Below are 19,556 nucleotides of genomic sequence, written 5' to 3'. Positions count from 1 at the left end.
GAAATCATAACACCTTGCAATTTGTTTTTCATAAAAGCTGTTTTTATTCATTTATTCAACAAGAATATTTTAAGTTCCTCTTAAGTACAATATATTTTATAACAGGAAAGAGACTTTCTTTGAGTCTTAATTACTTTAATCATTGAATATTTAATAGTAGCTGACACTGACAGACTGATAACCCAAAGGAGAAAGTGCTGGACTTGAAGTCAAAATGGTTTAAGGCTCCAGTGCCATCTTTGAAATATTTACTAGCTGTACAAATACAGGCAGTCACAACCTATGTGTATCAATTTTCTTATTCAGAAATGGGAATAAAAATAACTATAATGCCTACTCAGAGTTACTGAGAAGATAACTCTGGAATAACATGTAGATTCTCTAAGCCCCAATTTCCACAGGGGTTGGTAAGAAAATTTCTGTGGGGGGCCCTTACAGTTCTAAATGTATGGTCCTGTGTATAATCAGTTCAATCTCATTTAAAAAAAACAGTTTTGAAACTTTACAACATACCACCAGTTATTATTTATATAGCCTTCTTCAAATTATAAAGCCTTTTATAAACCTCAGTGCATCCGATCCTAACAGTTCCAAGAAACTTATCTCAAAAAAATAGCTATTATGTAGAAAAGGCAAGTCTTTAACCAAGATCTTCTAACAAGAAATGTGTTCTTTCCACAATACTAAAACTGTCTACATATGGTAAATCAATGTCATGATTTAGAATGTAAATTTCCAGAAAATCAGGCCTGTGTCTTAGAACAACTTTCTGGATTCTATATCACTAATATTTTATAGAACCTAAAAGTTGGAAGGAACCTCAAATACCACTTATTCTAATAATTAATGATCCTAATAAAACAACAATAATAGCCAGTATGTACATAGCACCTATTGTGATGTCAGGCACTGTGCTAAATGCTCTACAAATATCTCTTGATCCTTATAAGAACACTGGGAGGGAGGTACCATTATAATCCACATTTCACAGGTGAGGAAACCGGTTAACTATCTGGCTCAGGATCACACAGCTAGTAAATAAAATGCCTGAGGTGAAATTTGAATTTAGGCTTTCCTGATTCAAAGTCTCAGCTCTATCCACTGCACCAACTATAACAGATGGGACTGAGCTTTTGCTTTATCTCCCAAGACAGCCTTAGCAGCTCTGGGATAACTAATTTTTAGAAGATTGTTTTCTAAATTTTAGATTTTTTTCCTTTACATAAAAAAATCCAGCTTGTCTGCAATTTCCACCCATTATTTCTAGTTCTACCCTGTGGTAAAAGCAAAATAAGTTTCCACTCACAGTCCTTCAAATACTTAAAATATATAGCTATCACATTCCCTCTTATTTTCTCTCCTCCAAATTAAACAGAACAAATTCCTTTAACCAATTCAGATATAGCATCTTTTCCATTTCTCATCAGTCCATTTTATTTACCTTTTTCTGGATACATCTTAACTAAAACGAAATTAATCAGGACTAAACACAGTACTCAACCCATGGGTCAGAGTATATTACATTGAAACTATGAACTATATTTACTAAACTTCTTCTTACTCAGTTTGATCCCTAATTATTCTAACAGCTGATGAAGAAATGAATCTAATGCCTTACTTCACTATCTCTGTGATCTCAACAATATGGGTAACGTATGAAGTGGAAAAGGTAAGTCTTGCACTTCTGCTTTAAACAATTCTAGTTGAATCAAACAAAAAAAAAAGGTACCACTTCTAAACTCTGTGACTAAACCTGTCTGCACCTAGTCCTTCACCCCTGGTTAATTGCCTTAGAACATCATTTCTGCATCTTTCATCTTTCACTGGTAGATTTGCCCTATTATAACTTAATCTTAGCTTCCTAGAGTAAAGCACAACCTATCTGACCTGAAAACTATCTGAATATAATGAGTTTGAAATAATAGGCTCACCTAAACTCAATAAACCCTTTGACCCAACAATCCCACCAGTGTGCTTATATAAACTCAAAGAGTTAATTCATTGACCCACAGAAAAAGTCCATATATACAAAAATATCCATAGCAGCAACTTTTATAACAGCAAATAAAATAAATAGGTCCCCATTTAACTGGGAAATAGTGGAACAAATTCTGATATAAATGGAACTGGGTTCTTATAATGAATAGTGGGCAAATGAGAAAGAAAAATGGGAAAACTCGTATCCAAAGGTACTATTGTACAAAGCAGTTGAGATTCAGATTAAATGATCAATTGTGATGTTTGAAAGCTGATGATGAGAATTTATCATACAGCCACTTACTGAACAAACATTATCAGCTGATTTTGCTTACCTACTTTTCTTGGCTTTAGGAGAGGTCTATTGGGAATAGAAAAGTAGGGAAGTCTTTGGTGGGGAGTGACTACGGTTAAAAAAACAACAACCCACAAATATCATCTATAACACTTAAAAATAGTGAAAGATTCTGTTCTAATATCCTCATTTTCACGGAGAGAAAACAAACAGGAAACAACTACAAAGGTCATTCACTTCAAGATGAACTATAGTATAATTCCTTTATGTCTTATCTATTCCGAACTTTAAAAATTTTGACAACACAGAGGAAAACACAAAAAATAATGATAGCACATATGAACAGGGAGGTATATAACCAAATTTGGATTAGTCTATATTTGAGTCACACAGAAAAGAAATTATCATGGGATCTCCTTCTGCCTGATTACTACACCATAAATACCTACACCGTCTTCTATTTAAATAAACACGAATTATGTGATAGGCAAGAATACCCCAGGTTCACAAGAGTCTCAGTAGAAAACAATGGTACAGCTTTGAAAAGTGAAGTCATAATACATACTATATTAAGGCAACGACAATTCAGTGAAAATTTCATACGAGTATTATTTTCTGCACAATTAGGTAAGCACATTTAAGATCAAAATACCTTTCCTCCTTTGCTTCAGGGCTATTTTGAGAGGAGATAGCAGGTTCTTTTTTCTTTTCATCAGAATCTTTATCAGTAGAGGGCCCATCTGAAAATGTACAGAAGTAAAGAGCTTTAGTCATTTGTTACAAAGACTGAAATATAACCTTTAATTAATGCTTCATATTGAAGGGGGAAAGTTAAGATCTTAAACATTAAAACATAACTCTTATTAAATGGATGAAGTTTGGATCCTTTATTATTCTATAAGCATAACAATGAAAACTATTCACCACTTCTCCACTCTTTTTTTCCTTATTAGCTCTTACTAAAAATATGCTGCCTTGAATTAAAATGAATACTTAGGTTTTTTCCATAAAAATAAGGATGTGGCTATAGAATACCACAAATGAAAATGAACTTAAACAAAATGCAGCAGTGATCTCGAAATAAGTATGTCTACTCTAAAAACATTCATCAGGTTCTAACTATATGTTATGTACTGGAATATAAAACTAATCTCTATCTTAAAGGAACTTATATTTTACTAGGGAACATAACATTTAGTGTAAGATAAATTGAAGAGTATTAATGACTAAGAGTATCTCAAGTTTTTTTAATAGGAGATGGCACCTGAGTTGAGCCTTGAATAAAGAATTCTAAAGATCTTAAAAGACAAAGGTGATAAGTGAATATGTTGTAGTGATGGGAGAAAGGGAAGAAAATAAAGGATAGAACATTAAGTTCAAGAAACCACAAATTGTCTGTATTCTATTTGGATAGGTAATAGAGTATGTGAAGAGGAATAATGAGAAATAAGTATGGAAAGAAACTGTGGCTTTTTACTTAATCCCACAAATAAGAGAGAGCCATCTAAGAATCTTAGGGGGAATTACATGGTCCTGAGCTTTAGGAAGACTGAAGAGGCATGAGGGTAGAGGATGGATTGGAAAGTACTAATGGAAAGAACTAATTGGAAAGAACTAATGCTTTTCTCCAAAGTAGCTTTGTAAAAGGAGTCTTTTTGAATACTTCAGGCAAAAGATGGAGGCCTTACTAGAATGGCAGTTATGATGGAGGTTTTTGAAAAAATAGATCTGACATGAGACTCCAACTGAAAAACAAATCACCATCATAACAACAAACAATTACAGAGTATTTTACTGTTTACAAAGTGCTTTATATATACTACTTTTAAGTGAGCTTCACAACATCATATATTTATTTTAGAGATGAGGAAATTGAGGGTTAGAAAGTATAAATGACTCACCTATATAGCCAGTAAGTCAGAATTAATATGAGTCTAGGTCTTCCTGACTCCAAAGACAGCATTTGTTGGTTTATTCGATATAGTTGTTTATAATTCATACAATTTTTGAGAGCTATGTTAATATTCTTTGACCATTTAATCATTGGGGAATGGCTTATTTATATGTAGACAACAAGGTAGCCCAGTAGATAAAGTGCTAGACCTAGAATCAGGAAAATCTGAGTGCAGATTCAACCTCAGACACTAGCTCTGTGTCCCTGGGCAAGTCATTTAATTCTACAAAGTGGAGGAAGGGAGAATGAAGAGACAAAGATGACTCCAAGGTTCCAAACCTTGGTGACTAGAACAATTATGGTGTTCTCAAAAAAACTGGATAAATCTAGAAGAGAGATGAATTTATAGAGAAAGATAATGACTTCTGCTTTGTACAAACTGACTTGGAAATGATGTCCAACAGACAACAGGTAATGTGGAATGAAAACTCAAGGTAGAATGAGGCATGAAGGAATAATTCAAATATGTTTTAAACCCACTAAGAAGCATGTTATTTTACAGGCACGTTTAAAAAAAGAAAAAAGACTTTATCCAAATAATCTTGTGGTGCTGGTAAATTGAGAAACTAAGTGTTCTAGCATATATCTATATTAATTTTTCCTATTCATCTGAATGGTAGTTTATGGAAAACCATAATCAAAAGATTATTACAATAAAACTCAGTAGCAAAGCACAAAAATAAAATGTAATGTCTGGTGTGATGCTTTCCCAGGGATATAAACCTGTCTTTCAGAAATGCATACTCACTCACACAGTCTATATGAAAACTTCACTCATTTTCAACTACAAATCTGAAGCTAATAATTTCAAATCTTTATTTAGAAGGATTAATACAATTTTTAAATTTTCTTATTAAGATCATCTTTAAAAAATTTTAAAATAATATTTTCCCAATTATATGTAAAGATAATTTTAAACATTTTTTAAATAAAATTTTAAAAGTTCCAAATTTTTTTCCTCTTTTCCTTCCTAAGACAGTAAGCAATTTTATATGGGTTAAATATGTGTAATCACATAAAACATATTTCAATACATAATTGAAATCCAATAAACAATGACATAAGTAATTTCAAACTTGTTTTAAGAATGCTTCTAAACTTACCTTATGCTTTTAATCTTTTTATCATAATTTAGAGTAAGTGGATATTTTTAAAAACTTTCTTCTAAGAGTTTTCTAACTATGAACATACATATATATATATGTAAATGTATTTTGATATAAATAAAATATAGGAAAACAACATATATAATATTTAGGAAAAGTCAAAAATGAGTGCTAATTAATTTTAATTTAAAAATTGATGAAACGAAGACCACCATTATTATAGATATAAAATAACATCATAAGCTAAGTTTGGAGGAAGAAAAAAATTTGAGATGCAAAAAGTAGAACAGGACATAGTTAAGAATGCAGATTATTATAATACCAAGCAACTTCTTCCAGGATTTGATGAGACTCTTTGCTAAGGATGTAACTTCTTCATCTGTGCTCTGCTTGCGAATAGCATTTACTGACATTCCAATTCTTGTAGACTGCAAGGCAATCACAAAAGTAAATTTATTTGGGCAACTAATGTTTATTTTTTAAATGTTTTTTTTTTATTTTTTTCCAAGTACATGCAAGGATAATTTTTTCAATATTCATCTTTTTTGTAAGCTTTTGAATTGTACAGTTTTACTTCCTTCCTCCCATCCCATGACAATAAGCAATCAAACATAGGTTACAAATGTACAATAACATTTAACATATTGTTATGTTGTGAAAGGAGAAAAAAACCAGAAGAAAAACAAAGAAAAAAAATAAAACAAACCTTAAAAAGTGAAAATAGTATGCTTTGGACTGCATTTAGATTCTAAACAAACTATAGCCTGTTACAAATAGTCTCAAATTTCACTCAAATACTACTACTTGCCATGCATCCAAACTTCTATTCCATGATGTAAAAAGTTATAGGATTCTATTGATCAACTTAATTCTTCAGATGAAACTTTATATATACATAAACATTATTTAATTATAAGCCTAACATTTTATTATATCAAATGTTGCTTCATCAAGTCTATCATTATATATATATGCAGATTGCTTTATAAAGTTCTCTTGAAAACAAGCTTGGGAAAACTCAATAACCAAGTGTTTGATGAACCCAAATTACTTGGAAAAAGAACCCTGTATCTAACAAGAATTGCCTGGAAAACTGGAAATCAGGTTTAGAAGGAATTATATTTAGATCAATATTCTATACCATATGCCACATTAAAATAGAAATACAAACTGAATATTAAATGATTATACCATAAAATATGAGAACCAAGTGAAGTACCTTTCAAAGATATGAATAAGAGATCTTAAAAAAAAGGAATAGAAGCTATCATAAAGAAGAGAATATTTTGAGTTAAAGGCTACTGAACAGCTTTTGCACTAAGAAAATCAATATTATTAGCACTGGTCAGATGGATAAGATATATATATATATATATGTATGTACATATATGTATATGTGGGTATATACACATACCCACATAATAAATGTATAAAAAAATATGACTACTTAAAGCAGCATTTATATAGCACTTTAAGGTCTGCAAAGTGATTTACATGTGTTAACTCACTAAACCTCAAAACAATCCAGTGAAGTGGGTACTATCTTTATCTCCATTTTATGGAAGATGAAACTGAGGCACAGAAAAGTTAAGTGACTTGTCCAGGGTCCAACAGGTAGTGCCTGAGGATGGATCTATATATACTCAGACTTTCCTGACTCTAATGTCCAGTATTTTATCTACTGCGCTACTTTGCTGTCTATATAGAAGATCACGAACCTTTCCCTAATGGTTAAATGGTCAGAGGACATAAGTTCTCAAAAATTATAAACAATCACATTAAATAAATCAGCAAGCATTTATTCAGCATTGTGCTAGGCACCAGGGACACAAATGAATTGATATATAAATGAATGAGTGAATGAATAAATTAAAGTTCCTGGATTTGAAGAATTATATCGGGGAAGACAGTGGTCAAGCTAGTAGGTGGTATTGTCTTGACTTACCCAGCACCAACTGCCACCTTTGTCTCCCTCAGGGTGCCTTGCCAATTAAGCCAGGCTAGTTAGCCTGTCCTTAGATAGAACTATAATCATATAAATTTGTTGATTTTTTTTAACTACCAGCTGTAATTGTAATGATGAAACCTAGTTCCAGAGAAGAGTTGACAAAATGACCCTTACTCCCACAAAGTAAGGAGGGATATACTCTGAATGAAGACAGAACTACTGTCAGACTCAGATGAAGTGTTTGTTGGGTTTATCTAAATTATACTCCCCTCACTTTTTTCATATATATTTCAAGAGATGTCTCAGTGGGTAGAAGATATGGGTGGCATAGATCAGAAATAAAGGTGATGTTAAAAAAAAGCTTTTATTAAAAATAAGAATGTTATTCTTGTAGGAGAAATGGCAGGTTGGTATAAGTATATAAAACATACCAGCTTTTGTTAATATGCATTTCTAAGGGCCAAAAGACATAATTGTTAACTTTCTTTTTTTGGTACTTATTGTAATCACAGGATCACAGATCTACAACTGACAGGTAGGACCATTCAGGCTACCTATAGATTAGAGAAAATTCCTTTAGATGAGTTCACCTTATAATAAAAAAAGGAAATATGGATGGTAAGAAAAATATATCAAATCAATCATAATGCTCATCATTTTTGTCTTTCCTAATTACTTATTCTTTAATTATGGCATCATGTTCTCTTAAAGTCTCAAATTTAACAGCAAAACCCAAAGGTACTTTAAAGGATCATGTTTTATAATTATCCTATTAGGCTCATAATGGTCAACCAATACAATTAATAGATCTTGATTTCCATACTTAAAACCAAAAAGATTAAGATGTTTCATCTGCCAAATCTAAAACCTGAAAAGGAGTTCAGATTGATTTGTTCTCTCTCTCTAACTTCTAGTCTACCAAGTATAATATACCTATATATGTTGGCCCAGATAATTATAGAAATAAAATAGATTAACAGAAAGATTAAAAAATGCATAGACATTCAAACCTGAAAAGTTCAGCTTCTAAAGAACTTCACACGTCCCAACAAGTTGTATATACTTGGTTAATGAAAAGTAGTATGATGGGGCAGCTAGGTGGCGCAGTGGAGAGAGTACCGGCCCTGGAGTCAGGAGTACCTGAGTTCAAATCCGGTCTCAGACACTTAATAATTACCTAGCTGTGTGGCCTTGGGCAAGCCACTTAACCCCATTGCCTTGCAAAAAAAAAAAAAATAGTAGTATGGTTAAACTGACAAATTATTTATATTTGGACACTGAGTATGCTTTTTCTACTTGTAAATATATCCTTGACCTCAGTTCCTAAAATACAGTAAGATGTTAAAATAAATGCTTGTTGACTGGAACTTCATTCCTTAACCCCTCACTTGCACTCACTTAACATACCTAATCAATTACCAAATTTTGCTATTTCTGTCTTTACATTTCTTATCTTTGATCCCTTCTCTCTACTCACACAAACATCATGCTAGTTCAGGGCCTCATCAACTCACACAAACACTATTAGGATGGCTTCCTATCTAGTCCTCAAGTTTATTCCTGTTCAGATCCATCTTCCATAAATATATTTTCTAAAGTGATTTTTCTCAAGCAAGATCTGACAATCATGTCATGTCTCTACTCAAGCTAAAGACTCCCTAGTACCACTAAGATACTGTTTTTGCTTTTAAAGAACTTTTCTCTGACACCAAATGCAGCTTTCCAGCCTCATTGTACACAAATCTATCTCCTTCAATTCTGTAATGTGATCAAACTTGTCTTCTGTTCAGCGCGCGCGCGCGCGCGCGCACACACACACACACAGCATTCTGATCCTCATGCCTAGAAATCACTCCCTCCTGACAGGGAACAAAGCTCAAGCATCACCTTCTATATGAAGTCCTTCTTAATCCTCTCAAATGTTTGTTCTCTCTCTCCCAGTTTCTATTTATTTTGTATATACTTTCATGGGTACTTGATGCCTCAAAATATAAACACACTTTTATGACATGTAATTGGAAAAATAAAAATACCAATTAAAAAACACATAAAATATGACCATAATATATAGATAGATAAACTCTTTCTTAGAATAGGAATTGTTTCATTCTTTGTATTTGTACTCAATACTGTAGGGCTGCCTAGAGATTCAGTGCATAAAATGATGGACTTGGGAGGCTGGTCATGGATACTTACTAGTTCTATGATCCTGGCCAAATCACTTAAACCTGTTATCTCAGTTTCCTCATCTGCAAAATGAGCTACAGAAGGAAATGGCAAACCACTCTGATATCTTTGCCCAAAAAAACTCCAAACGGAGTCACAGAAAGTTGAATACAACTGAAATGACTGAATAACAACAAACTCAACATTGTATAAGTATAGGCACAGTAACATAAGTATATTGATTGTAGTGTACACTACTAGGTGTGGTACCTCTTAATGGGTAATAGGTAAATACACACATCCAAGAGGTCAAAAATGTGCAAGCAGCACGGAGTCCACGATGTTTCCCAGTGCCAACCAAACCAGAGTAAAAAGCAACTGAGAAATACTTGACAAGATAAATAAAAATATAGATGCCTGTGACAATGCAGTTTTCTAAGTTAATATGTAGCCTGTAGGGATTAGTGGCTCCAATTTCTATTTGAATATGCCACCACTGATATACACAATATACACATGAAAAAGACAGCAATTTATAAGGGGAACAAAAAAAAAAATCACAAAATTTTAGACTTAGAACCTCAGCAGTAATCTTGTCCAAATTAAGAATATAAATCACTTCCAATTAATATAATAACATGCAAACTCAGAAAAACACTGTACATCCTAACAGCAACATGGGGGTGATGATCAATCTTCATGGACTTGCTCATTCCATCAGGGCAACAATCAGGGACAATTTGGGGATGTCTACAATGGAGAATACCATCTGTATCCAGAGAAAGAATTGTGGAGTTGAACAAAGACCAAGGACTATTACCTTTAATTTAGGAAAAAAACTGTTACCTGATTATGTAATTTTGCTATCTCTTATACTTCTATTTTTCTCCCTTAAAGATACGATTTCTCTCTCATCACATTCGACTTAGATCAATGTATACCATGGAAACAATATAAAGACTGACAGACTACCTTCTGGGGTGGGGGTGGGGGCAGAAGGAAGGAAGACTGGGGGGAAAAACTGTAAAACTCAAATAAAATCTTTCTAAAAAAATAACATGGAAACTAACACCGAACAAGCAGGTTAAAAAAAAGTCATGGTAACGCTGCTAGTAGTACTCATTCTCCTTCTACTACTAATAGTTAGCTTTCATATAGCACTTTTAAGGTTTGCAAATATTTTCTCATTTTATTCTCCACCATAACCCTGGGAGCTAGGGTTATTATTATCCCCATCTGATGGATAAGGGACTGAAAGAAGTAAAATGATTTGCCCAAAATCATATACTTATAGCGTCTAAGGCTAAATTTCAAATGTCGTCTGACACAAAGTTGAGCAATATATACACTGTACTGCTTGCTTAGCTGCCTCAACCATGGGTTTGGGGATACTCTGAGCTATAAAGCTAGTTTTGATGGACCTAGAACACCAGAAAGAAAGCATTAGAGAGGGAAAGGCCTGAGAAAAATGTAAAAGAAAGGAAAATAAACAACTTACCTGTTTATTTGTATGAATTCTTTATAACTATTCACTTAATCTTTCAATAAGCATTTACCAAACAACCACGTCGTCCAAGATATTGTGCCAAGTGTTATATAGGATATAAAGGTTAAGATATAATCACTGACTTCAAGGAGAAGACAACCTAGTTGTAGAGTTAAAACATGAATTTGACAATTGAGGAAAATGAGGCCCAGTGAAGTCACAAAGGGGATAAGTAACAGACATTTGAGACTTCAAATCCAGCGTTCTTTCAACTACCTGAAATTGTCTCTTAATTCACTACTCTTCACTAGCTGTGACTTAAACTAGGAAAGATGACTAGGAGGAAATTCTGGCTAGGAAATACATCCCAGAAAAAACATCGTGTTCGTCGTCTTCTTTGAATATTACTTTTTTTTCAATTACATATAACGATAGTTTTCAACATTCATCTTTTTGTCTTCTTTGAATACTTTTAAGAGCATCCATCGAAATCCTTTCCATAATCCCCAAAAGCTGGATCTAAACATAAAGTTGGCAATCAATGCCAATAACATGCTCTTATTCTTCCCTCATCCCATTATGTTTTTAATTTCTTGAAAACGAACAATTTAACTCAAATTTTGGAACTAGTTCTTATATCCAAAGTAAACTTATGACTATTTTAGGTTATCTCAAATTTTAAAAAATGACTAAAGAACGAACTGCTTTATTATAGCATGGGAAAAAAAAGGTCACAACTTCAATCAGGAGTATTTAAGGTATTGATTGGGGTTCATTTATTTAAGCATTATGGTATACCATAATTCCCTTAATGATATAAGAACATACCTGCAATAATTCCAGAGTCATAGGAATATTCTTAAGTTCCTTTAGTAAATCCAGCGCTCCAGCCTATAAAACAAAATATCAAAATATTTAATTTAGTCACATTTTAATATCCTAAAGAAAGTAGAAATGAACTTTTAACATATTTTCCTATCCATGATCCGTTGTTTCCACAAGGTCAAAATAGATAGCTCTTGGCACTGCTGAGAATTGGATTGGGGGGGGCATTCTTCAGGGGTTTGGAGGAAAACAGGCAGAGGGTGGCAGGGTAAATAAACTAAGGGGAAAAAATGTCAAGGAGAGTCACCATGAAAGAAATATGAAATAAGGCAGGTGAAAAGCCAAACCACCAAATGTACTTTACAAAAGTATGATCTCATCTGAACCTCACAACATCTTTGGAGTGGCATGCCATTATCACCCAATTTTCAGCTGAGAAAATTGAAGCCGAAGTTAAGTAACTTTGCCCAGGGTGTCACACAGCTAGTGTCTAGGGCTAGATTTGAATTTGGGTCTTTCTGACCAAGCCAGTGTCCCAACTAGCCTCTAATTACATACAATAGTATAATAACACTTTAAATCCCATCTGGGATATATCAAGAAAAGATTAGTCAGTTCTTTTCACACTAACTTGTAAATACACCTAATTTCTCCTAAGGAATATTCTAATGCTTAAAGACAATCCAATGTGGACATATTTATCAATTACTATCCCTCCCTCCCCCAAATCTATATTAATGAAAAGCCTTAGTCCTGGCCCATTCTGTTAAGCACAAAATTTATTGTACAAGCACTTTCCCCCTCTTCAGAAGCATTACTGAAGATCTAAAGATCTAAAACCTAAAACTCACACTAAACATATCGTGTACATTCTTATCAGTGTGGCTACAGACTATAACTGGTCTATATATTTTCCCTTCTGTGTGATTGTTTTTTTGGCTCTATTATTTCCATGGATTCACTAAACAAACAACTTAAACTTAAGCCTATGTGCTTTACCAGAAAAATTGAAGTCAAAGAAAAAAAAAGAAAAAAACTTATACTACCTAGGAGACTAACAAAGCACTTTTCCCATTTTTAGTAGTTATAAAAAATAAAAAAGAATTTAAAATACTGTAATTTGCATACATTCCTGAATTAGCTGGGAATATTGTCTTAAAATTTCAAGATTCAATCTTTTCATTTTCATCTTTTTGAACTGAGACTAAAATTGTGGAACCTCTTGAAATATATACTTAATTGTCGTGTTTAGTTGGATTCAAACCATATTTTGCATTTAATTGGCAATGAAAAGCTAAAATCAAACAAGCTAGTTACTTAACATCAAGTCTAATAGATTACAGCATCTCCTACTGATAATGATGCAAGAGGAAGAAAGAATCAGTTTAATTTCAAAGGCAAAATTAGTTCATAGTACTCACTGAAAGTTGAATATATAAGATCTAGTAAAGATTCATTAATGCTTTATTATGAAACACTTAACACATTATTTTGGAACAAGACAATTTGTCACACTAGTTCAAATAGACAATGCAGAAATAGTTCGGAGTACTACATCTATAACAGAGCAATAAGGATTGGCATATTACACTAAGACAAAACGATTAATAGTCATAAAGAAATCTCCCTCCAGTCATCATTAAATCTTTTAAGTCATAAGATTCCTGAAATAATTGTTAACAGAACTAACAATTTTACCTACAAGAAAATTTAATTTGTAATAAAGTTAAAAAAAAAATCAACCATTCTTAGAAATAGAAGCTTTGATGTCCAATCAGCTTACTTCACATGATCCAATTGCTTAAATTTTTATATATGAAGATCATCCTAACTATAATTGGAAAAAAGGAAGGAATGCTTTTGCCTTAGCACACCAAAAGTTAAAAGAAAAACTTTCTTGATAAAGCAATTATATACTTTTGAATAGTCTATATTTAGTAAATTTTCTACCTTATAACATATTTATGACTCAACCCAAGAAATTCTAACATCAAACCTCAACTACTCCTGATGCAATTCAATTACCATTTAGTTTCAAGTTCAAAAGAAAACCAAAGAAACTTGTTCATAATTACCCACATAAACTCTCTTCAAAACTCTAAGTTCTCTCTTTACTCATGTTTCCTTCTTTCTATGCTTAGTATAAACAAACTTCCAAATAAAGCTAAATCTAAACCCTCTTCAAGGTCTCCATATTTAATTAGGTTAAAAAAAACTCCACTTATTGCCAAAATATAATCAATGTCACCAAATGATATAGAACTGGTTCCTGAATTCTGTAGGTAATTAATGATTTTTCTCATTCGTACCTAAAGGCACTCAAAAGGAAGGTTAACAAGGAGAACTAAACTGGCTAAGAGTTAGTTGTGTGTGTGTGTCTATAAAAGCTTTTTTTTAAAACCCTGGTCAAGGAAAATCTGCCTAATTTTAAACCTTAATAAATACAATTAGCAGATGGCAAATATTCCATCTGGTTTTTTCTACTACTTTAAATAACTGAAGGATAGGAACTGGACCTGAGCTTTCATTTGTATGAGGTTAGAATGCAATCCCCTCATTTCAGAGTTAAGAAAACCAAGAAACATTGAGATTAATAATAACTGTCTTGGGGAAGATTTGAAACAAGATTATATACAGATTACCATTTGTCTGTTATTCTAAGAGAATTATTTACATATGGGTTGAATGAGATGGCCTTTGAGGTTCCCTTCTCAATTATTTGTTTCTATAAAAACTTATTATGAAACAAGGAAAAAAAGACATTTCAGAATTGGGAAGGAGACATAGTTGGAAAAGTGCTCCAAAGTATTCTAATGACTTCATTGGGAGAATTTTTCTCCCCCCATAGAAACACAGCTCCAATTTTATAATCAAAATCAAAGGCAAAACAAATAAGATTCACTTCACTGATAACTTAGCAATTCTGAAAATTAGGGTATACCTCAATTTATCATACCTTTAACTAATCTTATGTTTACAATATTCTTTGCAGGAAAAAAAGACATAAATTCTAAATTTTTTTAAAAGTGAAAATTTTATCTGGAAGCAAACTCTTTCTAGAGCAGAATAATGTGTTGTGAGGATGTCAAATGCACTAAGGAATTTTATGTGATCCTTTAGGTAGGATTTATGGGAAGAGAGTATCAAGAGTGGTGGGGGGGGGGGAGGCAGCCAGGTGGTGCAGTGGATAGAGCACTGGCCCTAGAGTCAGTAGTACCTGAGTTCAAATTCTGCCTCAGACACTTAATAATTACCTAGCTGTGTGGCCTTGGACAAGCCACTTAACTCCATCACCTTGCTAAAAAAAAAAAAACCTTAAAAAAAGTGGTACAAGGGAATTGAATAGAGTACTATGTTCACTGATGCATTGAAGAGATCTTCAGATTTTAAAGAACATAAAGGACAAATTGCATAAAAGATAATCTTACACAAAAATTTAATTCTACTATCAGATGAATGGATTCACAATATGTACTATCATGACTGGGTGATAAGCATCACAAGACCTAATTTAGAGGAAAAAACAAAATAAAGGTTTTATCAGTCATTGATGTTTGACTCAAGTGATTTGCCCTAATTTTTGAAAAGAAAAATAACATAAATGTTGAACAAAACTATGGAGATGAAAGTTAGAACTGCCATCTTTTTTCTAATTTCTGAAAGAACTTTATTCATCAACATATAAGTTTATAATCCCCAATCCAATTTATTCCTAAAATATTTTTATTTCAGAGAACCAAAGAACTTCAGTTTGGACTAATCTCTAAAAGATGACTTCCTGCTTCATTTCCTATCTGTGAGTTTTTTGACATTTGGCTATACAGAATGATTTTAGGTTGTTTTTTTTTTGCAAGGCAAATGAGGTTAAGTGGCTTGCCCAAGGCCACAGCTAGGTAATTATTAAGTGTCTGAGGCGGGTTTTGAACCCAGGTCTGAATGATTTTAAAGGAAAAAAAATATAGCAGAATTGTGCTGGCTATCAGTTTATGTCTAAGTCTACACAGTCAAAGGTATTTTTTAAGTCCACTTGTGTAAAGAATACAGCTTAAAACTTATGGAAAAAAATTCGACAAAAAACATTTACCTTGGTGTTTTAGATTGTCTTGAGAAAAGTATTCACAGGAAAAGGACAGGATAAATGTAAAATTAACAGATAAAAATTGTGATAGATGCTTAGTGGAGTACAAAAGTTAACTATCATCCCCACCTGCCCCAAAAAAGCAAACAAATAAATAAATAAATTGCCATAGGTAAGGGGAGAATAAGAAGTGGATTTTTCTGAATCAAAGATAAACATCAAATCCTTTAAGTCTTCACCTTTGGTTGTATTCATCAGAATCAGATGGAAAAGGTCTCAGAAACAATCTAGTTTTTTAAGCCTTTGCCTCAGCACTTGAGGGTGGGGGGCAAATTGGGAGTTGGGGAGCCTTCCCCCAAATAGTATAACTTTGAGAACAGGGAAGGGGACTTGGGATCAGAAAGACCTTGGTTCAGATCCTACCATAGTGGGATCCTGGTCAAGTCACTGAACCTCTTTTTCCTCGATTTACTGGATTTGAAAGCCTCTAATATTCCTATGACTTAGGTGGCCCATTTAATTTTTCTTTTTACTAACTAAAGTAATGACATATATTTCTTTCTCTTCTTCCTTCATTCCTGATTTGGAAAATAAAAATTTTAATTCCAGTAAAAGAACAATTAGAACGGGGCGGCTAGGTGGCATAGTGGATAAAGCACCGGCCTTGGAGTCAGGAGTACCTGGGTTCAAATCCAGTCTCAGACATTTAATAATGACCTAGCTGTGTGGCCTTGGGCAAGCCACCTAACCCCATTTGCCTTGCAAAAACCTAAAAAGAGAGAGAGAGAGAGAAAGAGAAAGAGAAAGAGAGAGAGAGAGAGAGAGAGAGCGCGAGCATTTTGAAAGAAAACTTATAAGGCTTGAAAATGAACTTTAGAGAGAGTGATTGAAGCAGGTGGGTGCCAACTACGGAAAGGTTCCTGAAGTTGATGAATTCCAAGCGTGAGAAAATGTGAAGTACAGGCAAAAAAAAGAAAAGAAGTGGATCCCAGCAAAAGCTGCTTCCCTCACCCACTCAGTGTGGATCTGGGAAGCACCACGGCCACCCTGCAGACTGGCTTGACTGCGGTTAGGGGTGGGGACGAGTCGGAGCATTTGTTCCCGGGTAACATTTGGGGAGCGCGGTAGTTACGCTGTGGGTCGCCGCGGCGGCCCGCGCCCCCGGACGGGGCCGTGCCCCCGCGCCCCCGGACGGGGCCGTGCCCCCCGCGCCCCCGGACGGGCCCCCGCGCCGAGGACACTAACAAGCACAACGCAGAGGGGCGGCCCGTGTGCGGGCACGGCTCACGTGCCCGCGGCGTGCGGCCCGGGCCTGTGCGGCCCCCGGCCCGCCGACCACCGCCTTTGCCCCGCACACACGCACCGCCACGCGGAGGAGCGCGCCGGGCCCCTCGCGGGGAGGACCCTCCCGACTCGGGGGCCCCCGGGCGCCCCAAAGGTAGAGAAGCACCCGCAGCGGCCCGGAGCCGGGCCGCCTCCCCTCCCCCCGCCCGGCCGCGCCGCCCCGCGCGCGCCCTGCCCCCGCCCGCTGCCGAGTAACACCCGGGGCGCCGGGAGGGGGCGGCGCGCGGCAGGCGGGGGGCGGGCGCTCCCCGGGCCCGGCCGGCGCTCCGGGCCGCCGCCTCCCGCCCCGCGCGCCCCGCTCACCGCGTTCTTCTTCTGCACCATCTTATCCATCTTCTTGGCGATACGAATGATCTCGTCCTCCATGGCTCCGGCGGGTCTCGCGGCCCCCCACCCCCGTGGGGCCGGGACGCGGGCGAAGCCGGGGCGAAAGGGCGATGTCCGGGGAGGAAGAGCCGCCGCCGAGGAGCCAGGCCCGGGCCCTTTCAGCAACAAATAAAGCCCGGGCGTCGCCGAGCGCCCCGCCCCGGCGCAGGCCTTGTCAGTCTCCCCATTGGCCGAGCCGGGCAGGCAGCACCAATCCACCCCCGATACCCGGAGACCAGGCCCGAAGGCGCGAGCCGAGAGGCGGAAGTGGCCCGCGCCGCGGGGGCCGGGCCGGGGCGGCACCTCTGCGGAGGGCGGCGCAGCGAAGCAGCGCGGGGCCGGGCTCCCTCGGCGCTCACCTCGGCTCCGTCCGGCAGATCGCCTTCCACGACCGGCGCGGGCCGGGAGGAGGATCGGGGAAATGGTACGACTGCAAGTAAACAACAGCTTCAAGAGTAAAATAAAATACCTCCGTGAGGCGGGAGACTTGGAAAAAGGAGAGCAAGGCGGGGAGCACGAAGGCCCCCACGCGGGACCAGGACTTCCGTTGCCCGCCCGCCGGACTCGGACAGTCTTGGCACCGCGTCCCCCGGCTCTCCCCCTGCCCCTGGCCCTCACCAGCGGCGCCGCTCCCACCGGCCATGCCAGCGAGGGCTTCTCAGGAAATGCGAAAAAGCACCCACCGCTTCCTGCCCCCTGACCGACTGGCAGCTGAGTAACGTGGGCACGTTGGCAGCGCGCAGCGGGGAAGACAGCCTCCGAGAAGCGGGGTCCGCCTGCGATCTACCCGGCTCGGTCCCGGGGGGCTTGCATTATTGGGACGGTAAATTGAAGCCAAATTGTAAATTGCTTCAAACGAAAAAATTTATTGTTGATTCTAAGTATTATATTGAGCAGAGAAGGGACACGGTCCGAGCGGAGCTCTAGGAAAGCCACTTGGAAGCCAATTAGGGGGCTGGTGCAGTAGTTCTGATGACAAGTGATGAAGGACTGAAGTAAGCTGGCCGAGCCAGATCTGAAACCTCGTGGATATCTTGTGAAGGTGGAAGCAAGAAGTTTAAGCAATTAATTGGCTGTTTGGGATGAGGATGAGTTTTGAATCAGAAGGGGATGACAAAAAGTGTGGCAGAAGGGTGAGTTTTGGGAGAAAAGGTAGTTAACTTGAATTTGAGATGCCTGCAGTTAGTTGAGTCTGAAATGCCCTGCTGGCTGTCCTGTTAGTGAAGAGAATTGGACTTCAAGAGAAATTAGGGATGGATCAACATAAAACAAATCCATGGGAGAGGATGAGGTAGAGTGTGGAGAAGGGGACCCAGACTCCCACGATCAGCCAGTAGAAAATGACCAATTCTGGCCCAGGTGTTATGTAAAAAACACACACACAAAACCACCCTGCCTTTTTTAGTTAATGCTCTCAGCTTCCAAAAAATGTTTTTAATCATGTGTACATATCACAGCAGGATACAGGGTCAAGGACAGAGGATTTGGGGTTTTTTCCTTTGTATCCGCAATACCTCATACACACCTGTGATTACATGGTAAATAGAAAACTATCTTTATTTCATGGTAAATGGAATAGCTTTGTGAGAAAACTACCTTTACTAATGCAGAAAAAATTTCTTGAAATTTTAAAAGAATCTTGAGTTACCTGAGGCCACCGAGAAAGAACTTGTCCAGAATCGTGCAGCCATTTTCTGTCAGAGGCAGAACCTAAACCTAGGTCTCAACAATTCTGAAGCCATTCACATATAACATTTTACATACCATTTCCTCTGCCTTTTAAATAGGTCTTTAAAAGTTAGTTGAATTTTACCCTTTTTCGTGCTTGGCATTTTGATCTCTCCTCTATTTAAACTCTTGTACTCTTTGCTGACTTTCCACATTCAATCTGGTGCCAAATATTGATTATTCTACTCCAAATTTTTCTGTGCATCTATTCCCACTACTGCCAAGGCACTGCCACCCTCCCTGGACTATACCAATCAAACCTACGGTACTTGCTAGCCCAGCC

At 36.8% G+C, this 19,556-nt stretch overlaps 1 protein-coding gene across 2 annotated transcripts in view; it reads right to left on the bottom strand.

The window, feature by feature from the left end:
• TCEA1 (transcription elongation factor A1) overlaps positions 1-17,665 on the bottom strand; it is a 37,307-nt gene extending 19,642 nt beyond the window's left edge. Inside the window, exons 1-4 of one of the 2 annotated variants that reach the window (XM_074200691.1) lie at positions 17,483-17,665; positions 11,761-11,823; positions 5,655-5,760; positions 2,925-3,012 (exon numbers count right to left, since the gene is read on the bottom strand). In XM_074200691.1, the coding sequence (XP_074056792.1) occupies positions 2,925-3,012; positions 5,655-5,760; positions 11,761-11,823; positions 17,483-17,545 (320 nt within the window). In that variant the 5' untranslated portion in view covers positions 17,546-17,665. The remainder of the gene's footprint in view (positions 1-2,924; positions 3,013-5,654; positions 5,761-11,760; positions 11,824-17,482) is intronic. The other variant, XM_074200690.1, reaches the window with a different exon arrangement.
• Between the last annotated feature and the right edge of the window lie 1,891 nt (positions 17,666-19,556).

The sequence above is a fragment of the Macrotis lagotis genome, chromosome X, assembly GCF_037893015.1.
Source record: "Macrotis lagotis isolate mMagLag1 chromosome X, bilby.v1.9.chrom.fasta, whole genome shotgun sequence".
In the NCBI taxonomy this organism is placed as follows: domain Eukaryota; kingdom Metazoa; phylum Chordata; class Mammalia; order Peramelemorphia; family Peramelidae; genus Macrotis; species Macrotis lagotis.
Note: the sequence above shows the minus strand (reverse complement) of the source record. Positions and strands in the feature narration are given on the sequence as shown.